Here is a 25,853-nt window from a genome sequence, read left to right on the forward strand (position 1 = left end):
TCTTTTATATATGTCCCTAAATATCTGCTAACTTCTGAAATTGTATAGAAAACACAAACAAGGAGTTGTCAGCAGTATGATATATTCAGTAGGTGGTTTATGCATATTCCAACACAGAACATTCTAGAAAACTTGACAGCACCTTGATGTGTTCATTCCAAAACTTCTTAGACATAAGGCTTAGTCATGAGCTTTATGACTAAGTACTTTTAGTGTGAAACACGCCACCACTTCAGGGTGCTGTCATTCTTTTCTGTAAGAAGCTAGTGGTATTGCTTGGGAGAAAAAGTGATGCTGGAGATGTTTGGCTATTGGACATAAGACTATTTTTGCATATATTCCTAAATTGTATAGCAGGGCAAGAGAATAGAATGCATACCTTGGCAAAATAGAGTAGTTGAAGTATAAACTGTGATAAAGTGAACTCACGTACACAATAAACCCCCTAAACACGATTGAGTGTGAAACATCACTTCTCTTCCTATCTTAGTAAACTATCCTCCTAGACTTCAAGGTGACCAGAACCAACAACTACTGGAAACTTTTTGCATCAGAACCCCTGAGACATGAGAGGCCAACAGAACCCGCTGGCATCTACCATAAATTGACACAACATAAGTTTTGGATGGACTGACCATTTCTACCACTTTTTATGGTAGCTTATGGAAGAAGTGCCTTCCGTTTTACATCTCAGCTATGACACCATCTGTATTTTAAATTGTTTATGGGATTTTGTAATTGGTAATAACATTACAAGGGCCCACCCTGACCTTGAAGCTTACTGCAAGGTGTTGTTACAATCTACAAATAATGTTTTTTTCTGTGTCAGAAAAACAGCTCAGCTCTATTACAATGACACTGTAACCCCAACCTCACAGCTAACTTAATATTCTTGCCTGTCTTGTGAGCAGTTTACGTTAAGTAGTGATGAGCTGAATGGCCCCTGGGTTTTGCAATTTTGCAGGTGCAGAAAATGGGACAATACAAAATGTGTTATTTTCCCAAATTGCTCATCCAGCACAAACTGTTACTTTTTCATATTTTGAAAAAAACAAAACGATCTGATCAAGTCCTCCATGTACAGCACAATTTAAAAATAGCTGTAGTGAAGAGCAGTAGTCTTATGCTCTCATATTATAGCTAATCTTGATTGTGTGCAGATATAGTCACATTTCATTTTAACAGTGAAACATAATTAACACCTAATTAAGTTGATTATCTGTGACAGTGATGAGAGTGTTGGAATAAATTTGTTTTTCACACCTTTGGTAGAAGTGCTTAGTTCACAATGTGCGGAATGAGATTTTTAATTGAACTTTGTGTCCCTTGTCTGCTTTAAAACAATCAGTCATTTAAATCTTTTAAATTGGATTACAAGAGGTGCCATTTTGCAAAAAGAAAGTCTAACACACAAGTCAGCATATGTGCCCTTTAGTTTTTTTTTCACCACTTGTTTGTTTAGTTGAAAAAATACCATCGTTTCTAAGCCTCATACAGACCCTTTATTATTGCCGCCAAAAGTGAAGAGGAAAACGGTTAGAGATCATTTTGGGTGGCAGATGAAACAAATAAGCACTGTACAGACAGGCTTCTATTATAAACAAGAGCTGTTGTTGGTGTTGGACTTTTCAGTAATCTTCCACAGAGAGCCATTAAAAGATATTGGGGGCAGCTAGATTTTCACCAAAGATGATCAGGAGTGATCTTGGGCAACAATATTTAGTACCTATATGCAGCATTAAGATGGTAACAAATGACCCAATATTTGCAAACCATGCAACAGATTTAAGGTATATTAATTCGATGAGGATGAGGTGAGTTCTGTAGTAGACTTTATAAGCTGTCTCAATATTCAGAGGTCCTCATTTTAGATGAAAAAACGGTAAAGGGATTGTCTACATAGTGAAAGTAGGTGATGCCACTGCCTATGACACTTAGGAGGCAATTTCCAGTATATATCTTGTTTTTTGTATCTAATATTATTTAACCTTCTCCAGCCTGTTCCAGCACCCCTCTTTTTCTGTAAGGTTGACTTATATCTACATTTTTGTGCTGGTTTAAACTAGGAAAAGCCAATGGAGTGTGTACAATCAGATTGTAACGAAAAAGTCAGCTTTAGAGTTATAAGACTTCAAACACACTAGAGCACACACTTTCTTGTTCCAGGAAAAAAATGGGGTGGGGAAGGATATCATATCTTGATCTTAGCATGTGCAGGCCAATTTTGAGTTAATGTCAGACATGATAGATATTGACCTTGACTGCACATGTCACACTGGCTGTGTTGTTTTAGGAGAAGGTGTTTTATCTTTTTTAGTTCACATGTTGTTTGTTGTGTTCAGCAAAAACAGTGCAACTGCTGTGTACTGCAATGATGTTTGACCCTGAGTTAAAGCAGGACTGCTGCCTGAACTCACACTAATCTTATTACCACGACAAAGTGGTGATTCTGGCAGTCACAATGCATTTTGATGGGGGCTTTGTATGAGGAGGGATACAGTAATGTCCAGAATTATCACACAGTCCACACCCTCCACCATCACAGCCAGCAATAAAAATCATATTACCAGTACTGACAAAGTGTTTGCCATGGCTACTTTGTGGCCAGCTGGCCAAGCAAAATGTCAGCAACATATGTATAAGTTATAGTATATGTCTAGATGTGGGAAATGGTGGAAGATGCCAACTGTTAGTAATTGTATTTGCACTATAAACATATACATAAATATATTATATAAATAAATACAAGAAAATGAGAAGCATATTTTATTATGCTATTGTGTAAATGTTACAAACAAAGCTTTTTAGGGTACCCATACACTTCTGGTGGGGCAGCCTTCCTGTGTATAATCTTTGACCCAGACCAATCCCTTTTCTGTTGCCTTCCTGAATAAGAATAGATAGGCTGGTGATAACAGTTTTCTATGCTCCTCCAGCATAAAACAATAAGTAGATGATGTCATCACCCACAAAGAGGTCACCAACAGCATTGAAAAACTATTACCCTGCATGCTATTTAAAACTTAAAAAACTGGGTTAATAAACGAGTTGCACTTCAGTAATTTTCCCTTTGCAAATCTCTTTTTCTTAAAGCTGCACATAAAATATTTCTGCAAGGATTGCTACTTCTATTTATACTTCTATCACTTCTTATTTTAATTATCACAAATGTAATGAGTATTGCAAATAAGACCTACATTATCATCACAATAGACAAAAAAGATGCCTAATGTGATTTAGTGATAAATGGACATAACATGGTTACTACTCAGGGTTTAGTCTCCCATGGTTCTGTTTTTCTGTTTCCTTTTTACATGAGCCTAACCATTGCTTATTCTTGTTTTTAGAACCTGTAACTATAGCCAATTGTCTCGTCTGTATAATGTTATTCAGCTTTGGGTCTTCATCCTTCTTCTTTATCCTACATGTCTTTTCTTATGCACAGATTGTGCAGTGATGGTCTGGCAGCTGTAGCTCGCCTGAGGGTCTATCCAGAGGGTCTTTGAAAAGGGAATGCAATATAAGACATGCACTCAGCAGTCAGCTGACATTCTATGCACCTTGTAGTTACTAGTGCTGTGACTTGTGTCTATCCTAATACCTTTGTTGTCTTACCATAGATAGTCTTCGAATTTTACCGACAGCCAGGTATTTTAACGTACTGGTTTTTAGTCATTGATTCAAACAGAGTGACGTTCTCTCTAAAACATTTGAAACTAGATAATGAGGATACTTTTTCAGCATGTTAGAATCTATCCTCAAACAATAATTTTTTTAATAATCCTTCCCACCGCTGTTCTTCTGCTGCATCTCTTTGTGATTCTCTTCATTGGCTTCCATTTCACCTTAGAATCAAATTCAAGCTCCTGCGATTTGCCTTCAAACTGCCCCACAGTTCTTGTCCCAGTTACATTTCTGATCTGGTAAAAAAAAATACTCCCCTAGCCGCTCTCTTTGCTCCTCCAATGGCCTACTAATGACTTCCTCACTTATAACCGCATCACACACAAATCTCCAAGACTTTTCTAGAGCCGCCCCAACTCTCTGGAATGGTCTTCCTCGTCCTACTCGTCTTTCTCCTACTTTCTGCTCATTTAAAAGAGCATTCAAAACCCATTTTTTTTTTAAACTTGCCTACCCATCTTCTTCTGTCTTTTGAAACCCTCACTACTTCCCACCACTACACATCACCTGTCCTATTGTGCGATACTTCCCCCACCTCCCAGATTGTAAGCTCTTCGGGCCAGGGTTGTCTCATCCTGTGTCACTGTCTGTATTAATCTGCCATTTGCAACCCCTGTTTAATGTACAGCGCTGCCTAATATGTTGGCACTATATAGATAATGTATAATAATTATAGACTCTACCAACTAAAAGTTCTTAGCACATGTCTCAATTATTACACTTGATACTTTTATCAATCACTTTGATTAAGTTGGAAGGTATATGGTCAACCTTAGGGTGGCCATTTCTGGCCCAACTTGTAAAGTAAATTAGGCTTTGCCTGAGGCAATCAGGACCTTTATGATGACCTAGAAGAACATGAACCTTCCTTTGGAGAATCTTAGAGACAAACCTTTCCCTTTTTTAATAGTAGATAGAGTGAAGGAGGGTATGCCGGTGTGTTTTCTACTGTTCTACTGTAGATGCCCTGAATACCAGGGAAAGTACTGACACTCCATCAAAACAAAACTGTAGAATCAGCTGTCCCACCATGTATGTATCTCCAGGAGGAATTTATCCACTTATGCACAGGCATAGAGGTTGATTTACTAAAAGAATATAAATAGTTAACATTGCAAAATGAAAGATCTCAATTAAGGACATATTTAGTTTAGTAAATGAGATTAAGTTCTGTTGTCTTCAACCATCCAATTATGTGCAAAGTTTTTTTTAAACTTTATTGCAAGTGATTGCATATTCTTTGTACTGTGAACTATCATCACATTCACCAAGTTAATCAAATTACTCTTTGCAAGGTAAACTTCTTTAATAAATAAAACCTACTTTTATTGGGAAGCAATTGTACATTTGTGGACACACTATAACCTCAGCAGATTGATTTGGATGGATATTCTTGAGCGAATGCTATTGTTTTCTTGGAATAAGGTCGATGCCAGGGATTTCTGCTTAGTGTATAAACATGCAAGTTAAGCCTAAATTACTTGTTTTGTGTTATAGGTAATTTTAGTCAGATCTATACTTATTTTGCTGCATTTTGCTCGCTTTTGTGCCTGATGAAAAGAAAATAGGTTTTCAATATCTTAAGGATGTATTTTCCATTGTCTTTATTTAGCACCTTTTTTATTCAATGTTTTCAGTGAAGAATACCAAATGACCAGCAAATGTGCAATTGACTTTACGTGCACCATAGTGATCTTAAAATTTATTCAAGACGTGGAAACATTCATGCCCCAATGTTAAGCCTTATGCTTTTTGACAACACAAAATGTGAACAGACCCTAAAGTTGAAACTATATATACGGTAATGTTCCTGGAATTTTTTCTGCAAATAATACAAAAATACCATATCCACATGTGCTTATAGTATTTCTGGACTCTGACAGTCACAACAACTACAGAAAATTATAATGGGGGCAATTAAACAACGGCTTTCCACTCATTTCAACGTGTGGCCTATGTTTCCCTCTGGCAGGTTATTGATTTGTAGGTACGTGTTTGAAATCCAATAGCGACCCATTTAAATGGTGTTCTTTTATAAGAATTTATATCTACATCATGACTAAAGAAAAGTTACAGCATAATCCATTAGATCATTCCCTCTATAGAAGTAAAATCTATAAAAAATTGACGAGTCACAGAAAAGGAGGGAGGCCTGTGGACATCTCTTGTCTCTCGGTTCAGGAAGTGAAACTGCGTCCTGTTGTGAAAGTGTTTTTAATAAACCTTGCATGCTGGCCTGAAGTGTATTTGCGGTCCATGGTTTATTGTGCCCTATTGACATCTGACAACTGTGCTGGAGATTAGTGCTGAACACCGCTGCTTGGCTAAGTCGTCTTGCTAAACACCCACCCTTTGCTGACTTCACTCTGCCAATCTTTACATCGACATCACTTAACACAGGTGATTAGTATCTCCAATAATGGTATTTCACATTTCGGTCCACTTAAAGGAGAGCTCAAACAGGACAAAATGCAATTAAACTTACAAACTATCAATCAATGCATTCACTTTCTTAGTTTAATTCCCAATGTTAGTAGAAAAAAGTGATCTTTGTTTCTGCTTAGACAAATGAAAGAATAAGTACGATCAAAGCATATCAAACCCAAGAACAAAAACTTAAAACCTACCCCCACCCCTCCACCCTCACTAATTGCATTAAAAAAAAGAATGTTAAATGTTTCTGTGACTGCAATACAACAACACTAAATGAAACTGTATTTACCTGACCAAAAAAGAACAAATAAAATAACTTTACTGAAAGAGTTCATACTTGAGAACTATCCAAAAGATACCCTTCACAAAGGAAAAATATCCTTTTAATTCCTGTTGTGCTCACAGGACAGAAGGATATAGAAAAACCGTGACACAGTTTGCAGCTTTTCTATTCTTTCCCTACTCTCTTGTCTCAACCCAACCATGTCAGTCACATGCATCCATCACCAACAGTGTGGCAGTGCCCACCCCCTTCACCTATTGGTCCCCAACTCTCTCACTACTACCACCACACTAACCTCCCTCCTGATAATATGCCAGCTTGTCAGCCACAAGCCATCTGCCACTATCACCACCACCAAGTTAGCCCTCATTGTGCTCTCACAACCGTAAAATCTATCCCTCCTCCAGGCCTTAAAATCATTGCAGCATCCAATGCCTCCTCCCAGCCCTGCACAAGCCCACTCACAAACCCTTTTGATTTCTTTAACACCGCTTCAAACTTCTAAACCCTCAATCTATCACTATACCAGCCACCAAACCCTCCCTTATTAAACCACCTACAAGATCACCCGGCCAACCCCTATGCTGAAATATCTGCAGCCCCTGCTTCCCTTTAGCTGTGCAGCCTAATGTATTTTATGGGCATCCCCAGCACATACTCTGCTTTGCACAGCTGAGGGGGATCTTAGAGGCTGATCCGTTCTTGACTCTATCCTGCACTGCTATTGGCTGCTGGGACATTATAGCATCTCTGCTCTTAGTCCACAGTGCCTGTTGTAGCGGTAAACTAAGCTGACTTGCTGCTGGTGTGTATTTATGTGATTTTCTGTTGCTGACCTTTCCTGTTCTTGACCCTGTGAGTTTTTGCTGCCTGGATCAACCTTTTGCCTGTGACCCCAACCCTGCTTGTGTCCTGCCCTTGTGTGCCTTGTCTGGTGGATGGATTATCTGTGTATGACCTCTTGCTCTGTATTCTGGACCTGTCTTTGTTGGAATCTTGGTACTGCTTTTTCTGTGGGCTCCTGGTCCTCCGCCAGTCCTTCCACAGACATCATCACTTGTGCACTAAGTCCTGGGGGCAACTGTGTGCAGGGAAAAGCAACCAGTCTCCTGAGGCTGAGGGGGGGCTTGCTATAGGTGAGATTGGGGGACTGGTGTCTGGTGAGTACTGTTGCTGGACCAGGACCTTACAGATATACTTTATAATGCATATAAACTTACATTAATATAAATCATTTTCAGACTACAACCCGTAAGACGTAACTACAAGATAAAGATTAAAAAAAAAATAATAATTCATCAAACAATGAAAATAATATTGGATAGAGTAATCTCACAGCACAGTGTAGCGACCCTCGCAGGATCCACCGACTCATAATTGTGGAATATTCATATTTATTTCAAAGACTGAAATATTGCTGGAATAAGAAAAATCTCATTATATCTGATCTGCTCTTGACAGGAACATAGATAGAGTTTTCAGAATGTGTGAAAGCTGAGATTTACAGCTATAATGGGACAGGTTTAATCAGAAAATACAAATTATTGGTAAATACTATTGACATTGAATGGATGTTGTATAAAAAAAGGGGATTTAATAACCATGAAGTCATCAAGGTCAGAGGGAGACTGGCAAAGAATGTGATCTGCATGCTTCTTCTGTCCCACTGTCACATTCAGTGATGCTATTCCCGTGACATGGACCACTTAATATCAGCAGGAGGGATGTATTCAGAACGATATGATTTTAATATAACAGTTTTAGCACTCAAGTGTCACCACTGCTTGACATATCTGAACTGTGGGATAATTTAGTGCTGTTTTATCATCCTGTCATCAAAAGGCAGCCAAGAGTTATGTGAAATGATATTGATGTTTATACAGAGCAACCTCTAGTGTCCCAGTTCATAAATGATATCTATGAATAGACAACATGGCAATATTGTGATGTACTTCTAAGTTCATTACTTATGATATTCTTTAAACGTGAAGCTGTCCAAGACAGCATTAATTAAAGAAAATTCACTAAATACTTTTCAAACGTACAAATATGAATGCATATGAAGTGTCTTACCCTTCTTATAATTTATGGTGTCACAGTTATCTCCCCTTGCCAGATATGAGCAATCCCAAGTATAAACAAAATGGAGACCTGGGCAAATATAAAGTGGGGCTCTCATAGGTACTGTATTCTAGCTTCTTTCACCCACTGTTATTCTGGCAACTTGAGCCCTGGAAAAGCTGAGAGCCCTTCGCAATAGCCCAGTTTGCCCCTCTCCTCATTGTCGGCCAGGCCACAAGTCCACTACAACTATCATAGGCTCCCCTAGCCTTCTGTTTAAATTTGGAATAACCATTGACACGTTGTTGCAGTAAAGTTTGTGTGACCATGCTGACAACCAGCATCATGACCCTAACTATTGGTATGCAAGTAGTTGTGTTAAAAAAAAAAAACACATCAAAACCTAAGGTTCAATGTGTTTCTTCTACACCTGGGCACATTTATTTTTTTAATGGCATAGGTCTCATTTAAAATCTTCATATTTAGGCAAATTTAGGGTGTGTTGAGCTCCTCATGGTCCTCCTCTACACTTGCTAATTTCATCCCCCATCTCCTACATCCCTACTGTGTCCTAGTGACATAGGGGCCATTGGAAAGAGTGGATTCTTCCTCAACAAAAGGCAAGGTAAATTTCAAGCCCTTAATGAATGAAACCACCCATTGGCTGGTGGTTATTAGAGGCAGTTATCCCAAAGATAATCACCAGCCAATGGAAATGCTGCCTACTGCTATGTATATTAAATATGAGGTAGACAGCAACTAGTTGGTTCACCCCATGTTAACAGTGCATGCTGTATACCTCAAAGACAAATTTTGTATATATGTTGATCCAGGGAACATACGTATGATTGCCTCAAGTAATCAGGAGGCAATTTGTTTCTCCTGTTGGAGCAAACTGAACCAGTTTTTATAGAGGGATTGTTTTGCCTTTCTCTGGATCAATGATGTATTTAGGGTTTTTTTGGGGGATGTTTACTTCCCTAGTGGCTGAATTTGATGGACTTTTTTCAACCCAACTATTAACCATGTGTGTTTGATTCTACAAGAATTGATGCAAATATTGGATGTTTTAATCTGAACAGCAACACTATCTAACACACCCACAAATTTGTCAGATGCTATAGAGTCTTTAACTGTCTTAGTTCTTGAAAAGAGATGAATCTGTGGCACCTACGGAGGTACTTATCATTCTTATGCAGAGAGCCACTTTTAAATGATCTTAGCAATGTTTAGGTTTTTATATATGGATATCAGTAACTGCTCATGTTCAAGTGGTCGTGTTTGGTGGCCTTCCTAATGTTTTTGGAATTTTTCTAATGAAGGGTATTGTTTGATGTTAATATCAATGTCTATTACTAGGTGACAACTGTGTGCAGTAAAGATGGGACCTGGACCGAAAAACTGAGCCTCTGTCAGGGACTTATAGGAGCATGTCCTGCACCACCAGAAATCAATGACATCCACTACACTTGTGACAACGGACATTCCCTTGGTAAGAAAAACTTTTAAAGATAATATTTTTAATAGATTCAAACCCTACTTATAAATATTATCCTTTTAAGATAATTTTTAAGATCTGACTCACAGTTAGTAATGTGTGCCTACATTATTTTATTAGCATAGTAAATGGGTGGCAAAGAAGTTGTTGTTGCCAAAGCTTACACATGGGAATTGCACGCCTTTGCAGATATGAATCAGTGTTGTTTGCCTATCATTTTATTTTCAGCTTTGCTTTCTAGAACACACTGCAATGCAAACTGTTCTTGTGTGTTTTCTGTCCATAGGAGCTAACTGCACAGCTTCCTGTGTCTATCCACCCAATGACCCGGTGATCTTACCAGACAATATGACAGCCGATTCTGTGGAGCACTGGATGAACCCTACTAAAGTGCAGGTATAATGACAGTAAATATTTTGACACAGGTAATGACTGTGCTGATACTATATTTCATTTGAATATGAACTATTGCAGTGATGCTGGTAACGCTATTAGGAAGCAAAATCCTTTGTAGAAGGGGCAACATGGGTTACTTGAGTGAATTAAATACAAGGTTGCCCATAGTATGTAAAACCTATAAACTATAGAGATTTATTAATTGTGAAGTCAGAATCTGGTAAAACTTTTGGCAGAGCTCTTTATTAAAGTAGATGTGAACCTTAAATCTTATCAACACTTAGACCTATTTCAGACTTGCAAATAACTGCCGCTTTGTATCGCAGACATTTCCAACCACTCCCTCTCAACTGAAGGGAATGTTTGGGAACCATGTTTTGCACACATTTACATGTGATTGGGTTAGAAACAACATGCTTTTAAACACATTTTCACTAGGGATTTGTTCCCACCTGTCCCCAACACCTCTAGCAGATTTTAACAAAATACTATGTGTAGTACCATTGCAAATATCTTAAAAAAGGTTTCACATTTTAATTACCATAATTTTACTTTGATTTATGGAAACACAAATATAGTAAAATTGGCTAACATTTATACCAGGGCTCATAAAAGGCTTTAGCTTCAGAGTAATTATATTCTGAGGTAGGTACTCATTTTTTAATAAGATGCTTTAAATATTTTTCCTTCTTTGTTTATAGAAGTATGTCACGAATTGAAATATCTATAAAAATGTTTAATAACACTCCTGTTTCTGATGAATGATACTTTTGACAAAATTCCATGTGCCAGCAAGGTTGAGGCTATAGGAAACAGTTTAAACAAGATCTGGCTGACTTCCACCAAAAAAGAAAGCTTTTTTCCTGTATTCATTTGAACAATTATATTGTATTGTCTTAATTGCTAATACCTACAGGATATGGCTTTTGGCAATCCCCTTCGGAATTTACTTTTCTCCCAGCAGTTATGTCAAATATTAAAAGAACATGATTATATTATGTGTACAGAAGCATCTTTTCACCCACTTCTCCCTGTCAAGACTTATTTAAATCATGTGAAAAACAAAAAAGAGATGAAGAGCCCAGTAAGACTTGTCAAAGAACGATAGTTCTTAATGAAATAATGTATCTGCTGTATCTCTTGTATCCGCCTGAACCATCAAAGTGCACCACACTGTATTTTTTTAGGTCCTTGGACCAGGTACAGCAAGGCAAGATAGGAGTCAAAAAACTGTATAGTAGGATGTAATGAGAAAAAGTACTTCTTGTTGCAGAAATTAATTCACTTGAATAAAACAGGCCTAAGAACAACCAGGAAAAGGAAGCAACATCCTATCCACACATCTGGAGCCTTGAAGCAGATTCTTTACTTTGTTTTTGCCTAACAAATTCTCCTATGCATTGCACTTTAACTTTTTTACTTTTTCTTTCTAACTAATCAAGTACCGTCATTGAGCCTAGAGAACATTAATGCAAGCTTGCAAAGCCCAAATGTGTAAAATATAGGTTTTACCCTTGGAAATTAAATTTACAAATTCAAAAACCATTTGAATAACTGCTTGTCTGTAGTAACTGTTCCCATTGTAATGCATGAATTCTGGGAAATGTAGTCTGATAACTGTTGTTCCCCTACATTTGGTGTCACATAGTCACATTTAAAAGAAGCCCCCACTAGACGAGAGGAAATAGCTATAACTTAGTATTTGAGCATGCATGAAAAAAAGATATTCTGTCCATCCCCATGCATCTATACACTTGTAATCTTTACACTTGTAATAATCAATACTATTGCTATTAGAATTTACCAATTGTTTATTTTGGTTTTATTTGGCTGAAAAGTACCAATAACCACTCTTCCATCTTTTAGAAACATTTTTCCTATAAACATTATTTTTTTCATAAATCTAGCATGGTAGACAGAATATAATTCCCATTACTTTCCCTTAGTATTTTCCACTAATGTGAAAAAAACAGCATTTTTTTGCAAATCCACTCACTGGGTCCAATTTATTAAAGCTTTCCAAGAATGAAGAAGGTAAACTATCATGGTGGAACCTGGGTGATCCAGCAATCCTGGAATGGATCTAATCCAGGATTGTAAATATTTGCCAACTATTAACAAATTATTAAGAAATTAATTCCATGTTTGCTGGATGTTCCAGGTTCTCCCATGATAATCTATCTTCTCCAATCTTGGAGAACCTAAACCCCCCTGGCAGTAATCCCAAGTGTGGCTCGGGGGTTAAATTTCATTACAAATAAAGATAACCCAAAGTGTGGAATTGAGGGCTTACCTGGCCCCACGATCCTGCAGGGTCCTCCGGCATCTGGCACCTTGGTGATGCCCGGCTGGCATCGGTGTCCCCTGGCCTCGCATCCACAGCGTGTGAACGTTGGGGGTGCACGGCCATAGGATGCAGATGCCAGGCGGGCATGCGACATGAGTATTTTTAAATGTACCGATTTGACATTTACAAATACTAAAAAAAAAAAAAAAAAATCATACGGCTAAGGAGGTTAATAAACCTGGCTTACTTTCTTATATTTGTCCTGCAAGTTTCATACACACACACACACACCTCTTATTTCCAGCACCTTTGATATTATAATTGGTTACAATCCAAGAGGTGGTAAACACTAAGGTGAGCATGTATGTGTCACTGGCACAGCAATGTAGCAAACATACTTTTTAGGAAGCTTTTACTGTATTTTGGCAAGACAGAATGAAAGTAAAGCAATTAGATGAGCACATCTGTATATTAGGTAAGTTGATTAAATAGGTCCTTTTGTTCCTGGCATCTAGAACATACTAGCCATCCATGAGAACTGAACACTGGGCACCACTTCATTGATGTCCATGTGATCAGGCTTGGGCCAGCCTATGAGTTGCAGATGTAGAACTCTGTAAGGGCCATTTCATCCCCGTGGTAGGTGGAAGGCTACTCAAATGAATGGGGAGAGGTTGGGAGCCAGTTTTTTTGCAGCTACACTAGATCACTGTACGGTTCTCAAAAGCAAAGCTGTTTAAACATTGGCACAATGGATGCGATGGATGCATGGATAGACCGTGTGCAAATCTGGTTACCCATGGTATTGTGTACCTGTGCAGTTTGCAGTGCCAGCTGTGCAATATGGAAGAGCCTTTACTCACCTGGGTTTAGAGATGCACCTTTCTGGCTTTTGTGAATGAAGCTTAAAATGTCATTCTAGCAAGTAGCTTAACTGTTAAAATTACCATTCTGATATGCTGACATTTAACACTGCAGCTTTAGATAAGGTTTAAAATACTTCTGCCTCAAAACTTTTTGACAAAAAAAAAAAAAAAATCAAGCAATCTTTTATAGAGCAGTAGAGTAGAATAGTTCAATTGCAATTGTTTGGAAAATAGCCAGTTTTTGTAGCTTTTGTTGTTCTGGCTCAAAGATCACTGCTTGCATTCCTAGAATCATTTGCTCGAGTCATCAAAGATGACAATATAGCTGTACTGATCTTACATCTCTTCATCTATCTTGTCTGCTCCCTTCATTATTAAAAAAAAAAAAAAAAAATACTGCTTCCTCAAATCACAAGCTAATTGCACCTTATGTTAATCCTAAATTTGGTTGCAACACATGTCATGTCCAAAGTTCCTATATTTTTTTATAGTCAGCTGAGTAGACTTTGTAATCTATTGTGCATGCTGGGAGATTAATGTATTTTGTCATTTCCATCAACAGAGTATTATGTGTACAGGGACACTGAAATGGTACCCAGATCCAGCCACATTGCACTGCATCCCATCTTGCGAGGTAAGAACACCATAGCTATGTGTGATGACTGTAGTTTTCCATTTCTATGCATGTCAGTTTTACATGTCTGGGTATGCAGTGATGCCGATTTCTACTTACAAAGCCAGCTGAACCAGTTCATATTTTAACTGTGTCTCTTCAGCACCTGCTAAAATGTTTTAAGGTACCATGATAGGAATTCTACTTATATATAAATTTGACAACCACATACATACTAGATGTAATGTATGTCACCTATAGGCTCAAAGTCTTCGAAAGGTGTCATCTACTTTATATCATGGATGCGCACAAAGATATAGGAACTCTTGTGGTTTGAGCTGATAATAATTAACATTCTGGACACTTTTTTTATGCCAATGGAAGGAAAAATAACTGCTTGTAAAATCCATATATTTTGTCTTTTCACTGTAAGTCGACACGTGTCCTATCTGACTTCTCAAGTGTATTTCTTTTTAATATTTTCTTGCTGGATTTATGTTTTGTTAATTCTGGCAAAATGAGATCACCACAAAGCCTTTGTTTTTCTGTGCTTTTGAAGCTGCTGAACACGAAAAAAAAATCCTCTGTGCTGACAAAGACGAGACTTTCTGGCAGTAGTACAGCTTTCAAAGTACGGAGCCATATGTCAGCTGAACTGACGGCTTTATAAGCACATGTTCTGGGATTTACTAAGTGTCAATGACTTTGGTGGCAATTTATTTCCAAATCAGGGTGTGATATCTCTCATTAGTGCCTGGTGAATCTGCTCCACAGAGAGTGATTTACTTCTGCAAAGAGATCGAATGATCTTTGAAAAAGAAATTAAACACAACCTTTTTTTCCAGTGAAATCTCACAATATTTTAAAGGAATATAAATTCTGTTGAAATAGGGCCCATTATGTGAGATTTTTGGTATGGAGAATCATTTGATTTTGACTGGTGCAGTATATTACTTGCTTTATGTTTAATTTTTTGTGGAAATGTGAGACCCATTAAAATATTTTAAGCGGTAATTACGAAGCTTTATGTCTTGCTCATCTTTCCTTTAACTATGTTCGAAATGCCAGGCAGTAATTGTGGTGGGCTGAGGGCATGCAGTGGGACTTGGGGTGCCAACACCTGTCCAGGACATATTGTTAGTTATGGATTCTGAGGAAGCATTGTTGTAACCGTTAAGAGCAGAAAAGTCATCTTCCTGCAAAATTGGAATTAACTTTCTGTATTTAAACTTGTACATCGAAATACTAGGCATCATTTTGGGTTAATTACAAGTTACACATCATTAACTGTAGATTTTTTTTTACCATAAATATAATAAATGTCATCTGGAATGTTTTTGCTGCCACTAAATTTAGTGGTCCTACAATGCATAGAGTACAAATGAGCCGTTGACATGGCTACAAGAATACTTGTAGTCATTGATATATATTATTAATTGTTGTAACTACACTGTCACAGGGAACAACATGAACTTTAATGCTAACCATCACCCCATGTGTCTACCCAATCATTAACCTATTTGCTTGCCCATTGAGGATTGGGACAACAGGTTTGCTTTAAACCTCTCTTCCCCCAGCACATACCTTTCTTTTTTTGTTATTCCTCCTAAGCCATTATGCTCTGGGAACCACAAGGAAATACCTATTATTTCCGGGAAAGGAGAGCATGCGATTCATTCCATGTGAAAGCGCTGATAGGCCCTTGAGTCCAGTTGGGGTCCAGTCTAACCAGATCTAAAATGTGGTCCCCGTAGGTCCATCTGACCCCCAAGCAATTCAAGGGACATCCGATTTGCTATTAACTCAACAATTTGGTAGGGGTGACTTTTATAATGTATTTTACATGTTATATGCATTCAATTAATTCGAGCACTATATGGTTAAAAGTTTGTAAAGTTATTAATTTTGCTATCACACCTGTGAGTTTGTAGAACACCCATTTCCAAATAAATGGACAGTAAAATGGATTTGCTTACCTTTCACAAATATAGAAACCCCCACTCATCTGAAGTGTGTTTGTGGCAGTTTGTGACTAATAGGCCAAAAGAACACTTATGAAGCCTGGTATTCCTCACCCTAACCTTAGCAATGCACATAGAATTTTTAAAATGTGTCGTGGTCTATTGATGGTACTGTGCACCAAGGTGACAAAACGGTTTCCCCTACTCCTAAAGTTGCAAATGAGTTATCCCATACCATATGTTGTAATAGAATGCACAAAGGAATGACACGGCCTCTGCTGTAAATAAATCTTTGATTACATGATAGTTTAAAGCAATCACATACCTGCATCTCATCTGCAATTTGCTATTTGCACTGTTTGGTAAAAAAACTTTGCCAGTTTTCTGTGTATTTTCCTGTTAGCTAGGAGTTGCTCTTTAACATCAGCAACTGGTGTGTGTGTTGTAATTCCCCATTAACATGCTATAGCTTTTGGTAAACATATTTTATTTGTAGAGCTGGTTATAAGTTTTTTTAAACACCGTAATGGCAAATCGAAGTACGAGCATGATCTTTTTTTTATTGTAGACTTGCAATATCTCTATGCCAATAATGGCTTCGGCTACTTAGATGGCCTATGCTAATTTAAAAGCCGGTAATTTCATCAGCTAATACATTTTCTGTTCAGACATCATTTGCTTGTTTACAATCTATGATTTCTGAACAATTTCTGTGCATTGAAATATTTTGCAATGCTGTATATTAACGGTACTGTGGTTGATATATTAGAGCTGTTCAATAAATAAATTATATGACTGTCTGCGTATAAAGCCAGGAACCTTTACTTGCAACATTTACCCAGCAATGATAGTCAACCTTTTTTTCAAGATCATATACTGGAACCATAGCCATTTACAAATGAACCTACTCTTTGTTCATTCAAGATAAGCTAACAGGTATTTTAAAGGCATCCCCTCTTTAGCTGTCTCTTACCTTCTCTGTGGTCCCCTGCTGGCCTGTTTTCCTGCCATAGCCAAGCAGTGTGCCTACCAGACCCAAGTGCTCTCATTTCAGGGTAAGGTCCTTAGTGCTACTGACCAACTTGAAGCTTACACTGAGCTTTTTATTTACTTTGCCGGTGAACAAGGAATTGGAGTATAGGTACAATTTCAAATAGTGGAAATTAATAAAGCTATTCCTGACAGCCCTTAAAAATTAAGTTTCAAGTGCTTCCCACAGACCTATTGTTTTACCGGCTGAATTCTACTACAATGCTGCTCCCTCATGCAAAAAAGATTGTGCCCCACTTTATGAATGCCATTGAATAGTACATACTGGAACACTGAAAGTCACACCCCCATCTTAACTTCATTTATACTTGATTATACCTGATCTGAATATAAATCAAGGTACTTATTTTTCCTTTAAAATATAGGAAAATTCTTTGACTCATGTACAAGCCTAGGGCACAAAATGCGGCTATCACCACTTACTCGCAAAACAGCAATAAATAGAAATTGCAAATACAATAATGTTAATAAACACATTTATGGTGTGTAATTTTTAAAATGTATTTAGGAGGGAAAAAATAAAATCACATGGGCTCAGTTCATAAATTCTATCTCTCCTTTTTACAGGATAAAAAGGAGACCATCTTCTGGGGTGACCCATGTATAAACCAAGCTTCATTTTCTAATGGCATTTTGAGGCAAAAACAAATCTTGGTTTATACTCAAGTATATAAAGTAATAGTTTGCAGGATTCCAACTAAGAATTTTCCAACTTGCATCCCATAAATCTAAGTATATATCTAAATAAGTTTTATATGCTCAAGTCTTTATTGAGAAGAAAAAGCTAACTATGTATGCCTTTAAACCACAATGCTATCATAATTTAATTGATATGAAACCTCTAAGCACTTTTTTAAAATCTTGTATGTATCTTTTACATACAGTTTTCATCAAGGATCTTGTTTGTTGAAATACATTGTTCAATGAAGACATGACAATGAAAACATTTGTGTTGTCTGTCTTTTTATTATAATTTGTATGAAAATCATATCACATCTCATGAGACATTTTATTCAGGTAGGTACAACGAGTTTTGGAAATGTTTTCATGCAATTAAAAACAAGAAAATGAAGCCCCCAAATGGCAAGGGAGGTAAATGCTTTCTAATAGTTGCACATTGTGTGAAGTTTGAACTGGTATGGAACGTATTGCAGATGTAAATGGTATAAACATTCAAATTAAACGAGAGCTTGTTCATTTACTTATATCAATATATTATCTATAGTCCTTGTTTTAAGTAGTGGCTTTCTGATGCAATGATCAGTAATATTTTCATAAGAGCTTCACTCAGCTAAGTATCTCTAGGTTATTCACCACCAATATTAGAAATTAATGTTTGCCTAAAGGTTGTCAATTATTACTATATGGAACATGATTTAATAAAGCTTTCCAAGGCTGGAGAGGATACACTTTCATCAATAAAGCTGGGTGATCCAGCAAACCTGGAATAGATTTCTTCAAAGTAATTTGCTATCAAATGTTTTGAATCCTGGGCCAGATCTATTCCAGGTTTGCTAGATCACCCATCTTCATTGATGATAGTATCCTCTCCAGCCTGCAGACCCATTGTGTAATGTATAGTATTTAGTCACTGTGCTTGTTTTTCACACAACACGCACAGGATAGCATAGCTAAGTAAATGATAGTTTGTATAGGTCTGTAAAGGTTATACAGAAAAGGGGGTTAAAAAGTGTGAAATGAAAGGTAGGGTAGAGAAGATTGTGAGATAATGGAAATAAAAGGGTGGGGCAGGAAATAAGTAGATATGGTGGAAAAGGTTTGGGAAGTGAAAAGAAAAGGCAGGACAGAATTGCATATAAAGGGAAAGGTAAAACCGGAAAGAAAAGGGTGAGAATGGATTGGAATTGAAAAGGTGAACTGATAAATGTAATATTAAAGTGGAAAAAGGTAATGTAAGACAAGAAAGGTAATGATGAATTGGAAAATCATTTGTAAGGAGCAGATAAGCCAGGAAAGAAAATGTTAACGTGGGCAAGGGTTGGGAAAGGAATGAAAGGTAACGATATGGTGGACGAGGATTGGGAAGGATTTATAGGGCAGGAACATTGATGATGTATTAAAAACGTATGTGAAAGGAAGTGTGTTCAGCAAGGAAATGATAGGAAAAAAAAAAAAAAAAAAGGAAAGAAGACAGAAACCCTGGAAACATGATATTACCCAGCTTTAATTCTCATAGATGAGTTGATTAAACTAATATCTATAGTCATGCCATTCGCAGCCAAGTTTCATTGTCTACTCTGGTTCTTCCTATTGTCTATCACAATATGTAGGCCGCATTATTCTATTCATTTAATGGAAGGAAACACAGCAGATGCTACAGTTCTTAGTCTGCTCAGAGCATTTCACATTTATCCACCTACACACTGGAAATGTATCTAACAGACAAAGCATTTCATCTCAGCAATTTTCTGCAAGCCAGAAAAAAAAAATATTGTTCTCTCTATACCCTTCCAGTCAAAGCTGTAAAGGTTATGTACGTTCTATTGATTTCCTCTGTGTATTGTGTTGACTGACTCTGTGTTCCTGTGTAGCCCTTTCCAGCAGATGGCTGGTGTGACACAATTAATAACCGTGCGTATTGTCAGTATGACGGAGGAGACTGCTGTGCCTCTACCCTGTCCTCAAACAAGGTAAGGAAACAATTCCACCGGCCAGACATATCTTTCCAAACAATGAGCTTGAACACAACTGCACTCTTTCAAATTGCCATTTAACTGATGAAAAATGAAAATATATTTTTTTCTATATCAACAGCACCAACAATTACACTTGCTGCCTTGCCAAAGTAAGAAAATACACCCAAAAAAAGCAGCATAGATCCAACTTCAATATATTCTATGTCTGTTGACATAGAAGAAAAACAAGCCCACTGAGCTTAACTTCTACTTTATTTCTACAAAGTAGGGTGGGGGTAGCTTTATACTATTAATAGCAGATAAAAGATGAACTCCAAGCAAATAAAAAAACACCCTTTTATCTATTTGAGTACTAAATAAAAAGCCAAAACATTTTTAGTTTTTTAAGGTAGGTTTATTAAACTTCTTTTGCTTTCTGTGTTTTTGGAGTGTGAAACACAAAAGGTAGTGGGCAGTTATATAAGTCTCTCATCCATATTGCTGGTATTAGTAGTAAGCAAAATTATTTTCACAAAACATTAGTGAAAATATGGAAAATGTGTGTGAAAATACATTTTTCAAACTAATTTCAGATCCCCCTACACCTGTCCCAAGTGAAATAAAACAAGCATGTTGTTTTTCTGTAAATCAAAGTTATTGAGAAAATATGATTTGAAATCCACTGCTGAATTTGAGTTCATTTAAGACTCTGAATATAGTATTGTCACTTGAAATGTGAAACTGTTTTATATTGACTTTTATTTGAAATATCTCGCTGCCCTTTCAAGTTCAATTTTAACTTCAAGGGAGAAATAGTAGTAATATACAACTGAATTTCTATATTTGTGGTAGAATGAATACATTTATCCACAGGTTCCTTTATTTTTTGACAAGGGCTACAATATGCAACATTATAATTTTCCTTTTATCAATAATAAAATGGTAAGATGGCGACTTGCATCTTCTCGGACTTATATTAAAGGCCAAAAAAAAAAAAAAAAAAAAAAAAAAAAAAAAGAGGTGTTTCTAAAAACTTAGAAGGAAAAAGGCTTAAATATGCACAACATTGAAATTTCATGATTAAGCTTGCCATTTCCATTTACTTTTTGAGTCAAAACACATATGGTTAAAATTCATATGTTCAACATTTAATACTCATCTTTTGCCTGTACAGCCATATAATAAACCAGTGGAATATTAGGGGAATGACAAAGAAATCTATTTTTGCAGGGTCAGGTGGTTCCCTTTGGGGCAGAATGCGAAGAAGATGAGTGTACCTGTCGTGATCCGGAGGCAGAAGAGAACAGATCTCAAAGAACAAATTGGCCTGGACATTCACCACTGGCACTTGGGGACATGCGCAATCCACCAACTACATGAGGAACTTATGTGGAAGATGTCATGGTCAACTTAATTAAAACCATCTGGGACCATTTGTGGCCTTTGGTTACAGAACATATTCTGGTTATGGATAAGTCAGTGTATAATGTCAATGATCTGGATGAAATTTGAAGTGGAAATATAAAACATTTTTGCACATTCACGTCGGGGAATCCTATTATCCTGACCTCATTTTGATGTCTACCAAATTTGGACCGAAGTTCCAGAGAGCCTCTATTCACGGTTCAGCATTCCATTGTCTGCCTAAGCGATATAAACTAATGCATAGTAATCAAAGGCAGAAATCATTGTTTATGTCTCTCAGTGTTTGTCCCAACATTTGCATGAGTACAGTATGTTGTGTATAATGGATTTATATATTGGAGTAGCAACATGTCAGTATCTCTGCTGTCCATGGTATTTTATAAGATTATATTATAATATATGAATAAATAAGAGGGTATTACTGTATATATTTTTTATGTTTTACATGCATATACGTTTTATTGGTTATGTTTTAATGCTTTTTTAATTTGAGTGTCTGAGTTATCTTCTAGTGTCCCACAAAATACAATATATGCCAGATTTGATATTCCAAAAAGCGTTCCAAAAGTGTTTAACACTGTAGATATATTATTTATCTTAGTTTACTAAAATATTCTTTGTCTCCACTCTGTAGCAGAGATCCCGTATATTGAGTCTTTAGGCAGGAATCTAATCACCATTATCCAAACCCAACTGACCTCTTTAGTGGGTACTAAAGTGGACCTAAACTCAAAAAGTGAAGATTTACTATATTATTATGAGCTTATAAAATTGTTAATTGTTCCTAAACAGTACTCTAGAAAATGTATGATTTATCCCAAAAAAAATAGGGGAACACTTTTTGGTATATAAGCCTAACTAGACACTCCTGTGCACGAAGTGAGATTAGATAATGTTACTTCATTATTTTCCCAGAATTTCAATTCCAGTGTGATACCGGTTCAGGACATGTGCCACTACTACTGTATTTGATATTTTACCATCACCATTGCCTGCTTTGGATGCTGCTGACTGAAGACCAGGTGTATTATATATCTCTGAGACAGAGCTTCATAGACTGGCACATACTTGTGCCTTCCATAAATATGGTTTGACAGAGAGCCATTTTAGACACCTCAGTCTCAGAGATAAGCTGGCCTTCTGCAAAATGGCTTTTGTTGTGGAAACATTCCAGTGTGTATTAGAAAACATGCTCCAAGAGTGGTGCTTTGCCAAAGAGGCCATTAGGACGCAGAGGCAAAACCAAAAGGTGTGGGGGTTTGAAGAAGCTTGTGTGTATACTGTGCGTAGATGCTGTTATACAGGTATAAGGTATGTGCATGGCATTCCTCCTCTACATTGAGAGAATTGTAAATGTGCACTGTATGTGAATACTATGGGAAGGGTGGGGCACAGCTCTTTCATCTTAGAAGTGACACAACTAGATGTGTCAAAGCCACTGCTCTCTCATATTTAGAACATTTCCAGGTCCTGTAATATTCACCTGCTCAACATCTCCAAAATCCGATCCTACCCATGCCCAGAGACAACCAAACTCCTTGTACACACTCTCATCAACTTTTGTCTGGACTATTGTAACATCTTCCTCTCTGGTATTCCACTAACCTGACTCTCTCCTCTACAATCTATTATGAAAGCTGCAGCCAGACTCATCCATCCTTCCCACCGCTCCTCCTCTGCTGCCTCTCTTTGTAGTTCTCTTCATTGGCTTCCATTTCACCTTAGAATCAAATTCAAGCTCCTGTGTTTTGCCTTCAAATCCCTCCACAGTTCTTGTACCACTTACATTTCTGACCTGGTAAGAAAAATACTCCCCCAGCCGCTCTCTTCACTCCTCCAATGACCTACTAATGACTTCCTTACTCATAACCTCATCACATGCATGGCTCCAAGATATTTCTAGAGTTGCCCCGACTCTCTGGAATGGTCTTCCTCGTTCTATTCGACTTGCTTCTACTTTCTGCTCATTTAAAAGAGTGCTCAAAACCCATTTTTTTTAAACTTCTGTCTCTTAAAACCCTCACTACTTCCCACCACTCCATATCTCCCCTGTTATTGTGTGATATCTCACCCACCTCCTAGATTATATTCTTTTCTGGGCAGGGTCCTCTTCTCCTCCTGTGTCAGAGTCTATATCTGTCTGTCATTTGCAACCCCTATTTAATTTACAGATTTTCGTAATATGTTAGCGCTATATAAATCCTGTTTATTATTATTTCCCACTACACGGGCTTCGATTTCTCTATACTGATTGCCGACACAAGCATGTTTTACTCCCACTAATGTTGCGTCATGCTTTAATCTTACTGGTCATCGACACATGTACATTTATCATTTGCATTTAGATAGATTAGATAGGTAGAAAAACACACAAGACCACAGTATCATTGAAGTGGTTCCTGTCAGAGGGCCTGTGGTAAGGTAAGATCATCCGCATGCACTTTGCCCCTTAGATCCTTACTAATCTAAGACTCCACCATGTGTGACTGATACCTATGCTAGCCAAGCTGTCCAGTCTTAGGTGGGAACTCCATAGCAAGGTGCAGCAGATGTGGTAGCTGTCATTGAAACTATGAATCCCAGAAAATGGGCAAAAGTACAGGAACTAAAGCAGGGCTTCTGGGGCTGTTATTGCCATATCATATAAACAAGACCTATTTTGTAGTGGGTATCACAAGTAATCAGACATGGTTAGAAGAACATAAGTACAGCACATACTTTTTATCACATGTATGCATTTCTTGATGCAATGTTAATTAATGTTCTTATGGTATGGATCATTGTGTGTAAGGACCAAGCAGGGGCAGCTGAGAAAGTGTCATTTGTCCAAAAATGTGCACTAGTGAGTGGAGAAGTGGAAGGAAAACCAAGTAACCTTAAATGTACTGAAGTGCTAGAATAGGAAAAGGCTCTTTTTGTGAATGTTTCTTTTTGAATTGTAGACAGGTGAACACTAGCACAGAGTAAGTGGGAATTTGGGACCCATCCAAGTGAGACGGCAACACGTGTTTTCCAGAACAATTAATTGTTTAAATGAGTAGACTCAGACTATTAAGTCATGGCCAATATCCATGGCAAATTAACAATGCCCAATTTTCACCATGGCACAGTACTGGCTATCTCCTAACTTAGTTGTCCTTTTCTCTCAAGTTGGGAGATATACCGCTCACTGTTGTCCTTGCTGTGGACTCAAGGATGACAAGCCCTACCTCTACAAAAAGGACCACTTTAACACAGGGACACCGTGTGGAAAAAGGCATGGTAAGTCAATACTAGGGAATGATCAACTGCAAGGAAACCACAGGCAATGCTGGCAAAACTAGTGCTTTGCCATCTGCCTACCTTTCTTTTAAAACACAGCTTCTGAAGTTCAGTTTTTTAAGTGTTTTTTTTCCCCACTACTAATAAATGTTATTTTTTTTTTATTCAAACTATGAAGAATAAACTTAGGATTGTTACAGAGGAACAGTAAATTGTGTAAAATCTATTTGGCATAACAGTATTAGTTTTAGACAGCATATCAACGTCCAGTAATTCCATATACGGTTAATAATATTTAGTAAGCATATTTAAAATACAAAGAAAGCTAGCATACATAGGTCATACTGCATCTATAACCCACACAACAAGTCACCCAGTGGAGCTATTTTAGCCAAGCACCCAGTGGTCTCGGACACCCACATAGTTTAAAGTAAACCTGTGCTTTGGCCATAGAAAGGCAACGCAAAGGTGCAAGAACAAGGTCTGCTGAGGTTTTGATCTAGACAAGGCCCTTTCCTGAAGGGGGCCTCTAGGGGCCCTTCTCATGACCACTTTGTGGCTGTTCCAAAGGTGGAACTCTAATAGCAAGGCAGAGATTCTGAAATTAAGACATGACATGGGGCTCTAATGTGAAGGGGGTGTCTCAAATAAAGGGAAAAAACGTATCCAGGGACCCAGATGTAATGTTTGGGAATTTGATATAAAAGAGAAAGTTCTAATGTAAAGTCATAAGTCTGATGTGAAAGGGATGGGGAACTCCAGATGTGAAGGGAGGGACTCCAAGGGAGGTGCATACTGAAAGGGACATCTTTATGTAAAATTGAGTACTCTGACGTTAAGAGGTGATCCGGACGCAAACTTGTCCCAAATAGGTATGGCCCTATCAAAAACTGGAAGTAGGATCCATAGATCTAAAGCTTCAAGACCATCAGCACCCATTAGATTCTACAAAAGAAGGCTCCCATGTCCATATTCCAGCTTAGGGCCCAGAAGTGCTTCATTGGGCAAACAAAATATTCTATGTGGCTTTTTAGGACCAAGTACTCACAGTTGCAATGCTGTGCAAAAGTACATTGCATTTTACTGTGTAGCATTTAGGAAAGACCATTTAGGAAAAGTGTAATAAACTATGCATAAAAATCATTAAGCCTTTCTAGATTAACATGTTTATGTACATTGTGCCAATATTTAAAAAAAAATGATATGTCAACCAAATTTTCCATTTTTGTTCCAGTTACATCTTATAAAACTATCAATATCAAGGCTTCTTTTGTTTAATGTGGCAGCTCACACAGAGCATTATAGAATTGTCAAATATCTGTATTTCTCTACAGGTGAGAGAATGTTTATATGCTTTTGAGTGTTCTTTTGCATATTTTTATGGTTTATTTTAGTGTTC

At 37.4% G+C, this 25,853-nt stretch overlaps 1 protein-coding gene across 1 annotated transcript in view; it reads left to right on the forward strand.

Annotated features, from left to right (window-relative positions):
* The window catches only part of PAPPA2 (pappalysin 2), a 119,564-nt gene extending 97,858 nt beyond the window's left edge, over positions 1–21,706 (forward strand). The window contains exons 18-22 of the mRNA XM_072419733.1: positions 9,821–9,953; positions 10,246–10,355; positions 14,071–14,142; positions 19,685–19,783; positions 20,999–21,706. Coding sequence (XP_072275834.1) covers positions 9,821–9,953; positions 10,246–10,355; positions 14,071–14,142; positions 19,685–19,783; positions 20,999–21,148 — 564 coding nt within the window. The 3' untranslated portion in view covers positions 21,149–21,706. The remainder of the gene's footprint in view (positions 1–9,820; positions 9,954–10,245; positions 10,356–14,070; positions 14,143–19,684; positions 19,784–20,998) is intronic.
* Positions 21,707–25,853: the final 4,147 nt, after the last annotated feature.

This window comes from Pyxicephalus adspersus, chromosome 8 (assembly GCF_032062135.1).
Source record: "Pyxicephalus adspersus chromosome 8, UCB_Pads_2.0, whole genome shotgun sequence".
Taxonomy (NCBI): Eukaryota; Metazoa; Chordata; class Amphibia; order Anura; family Pyxicephalidae; genus Pyxicephalus; species Pyxicephalus adspersus.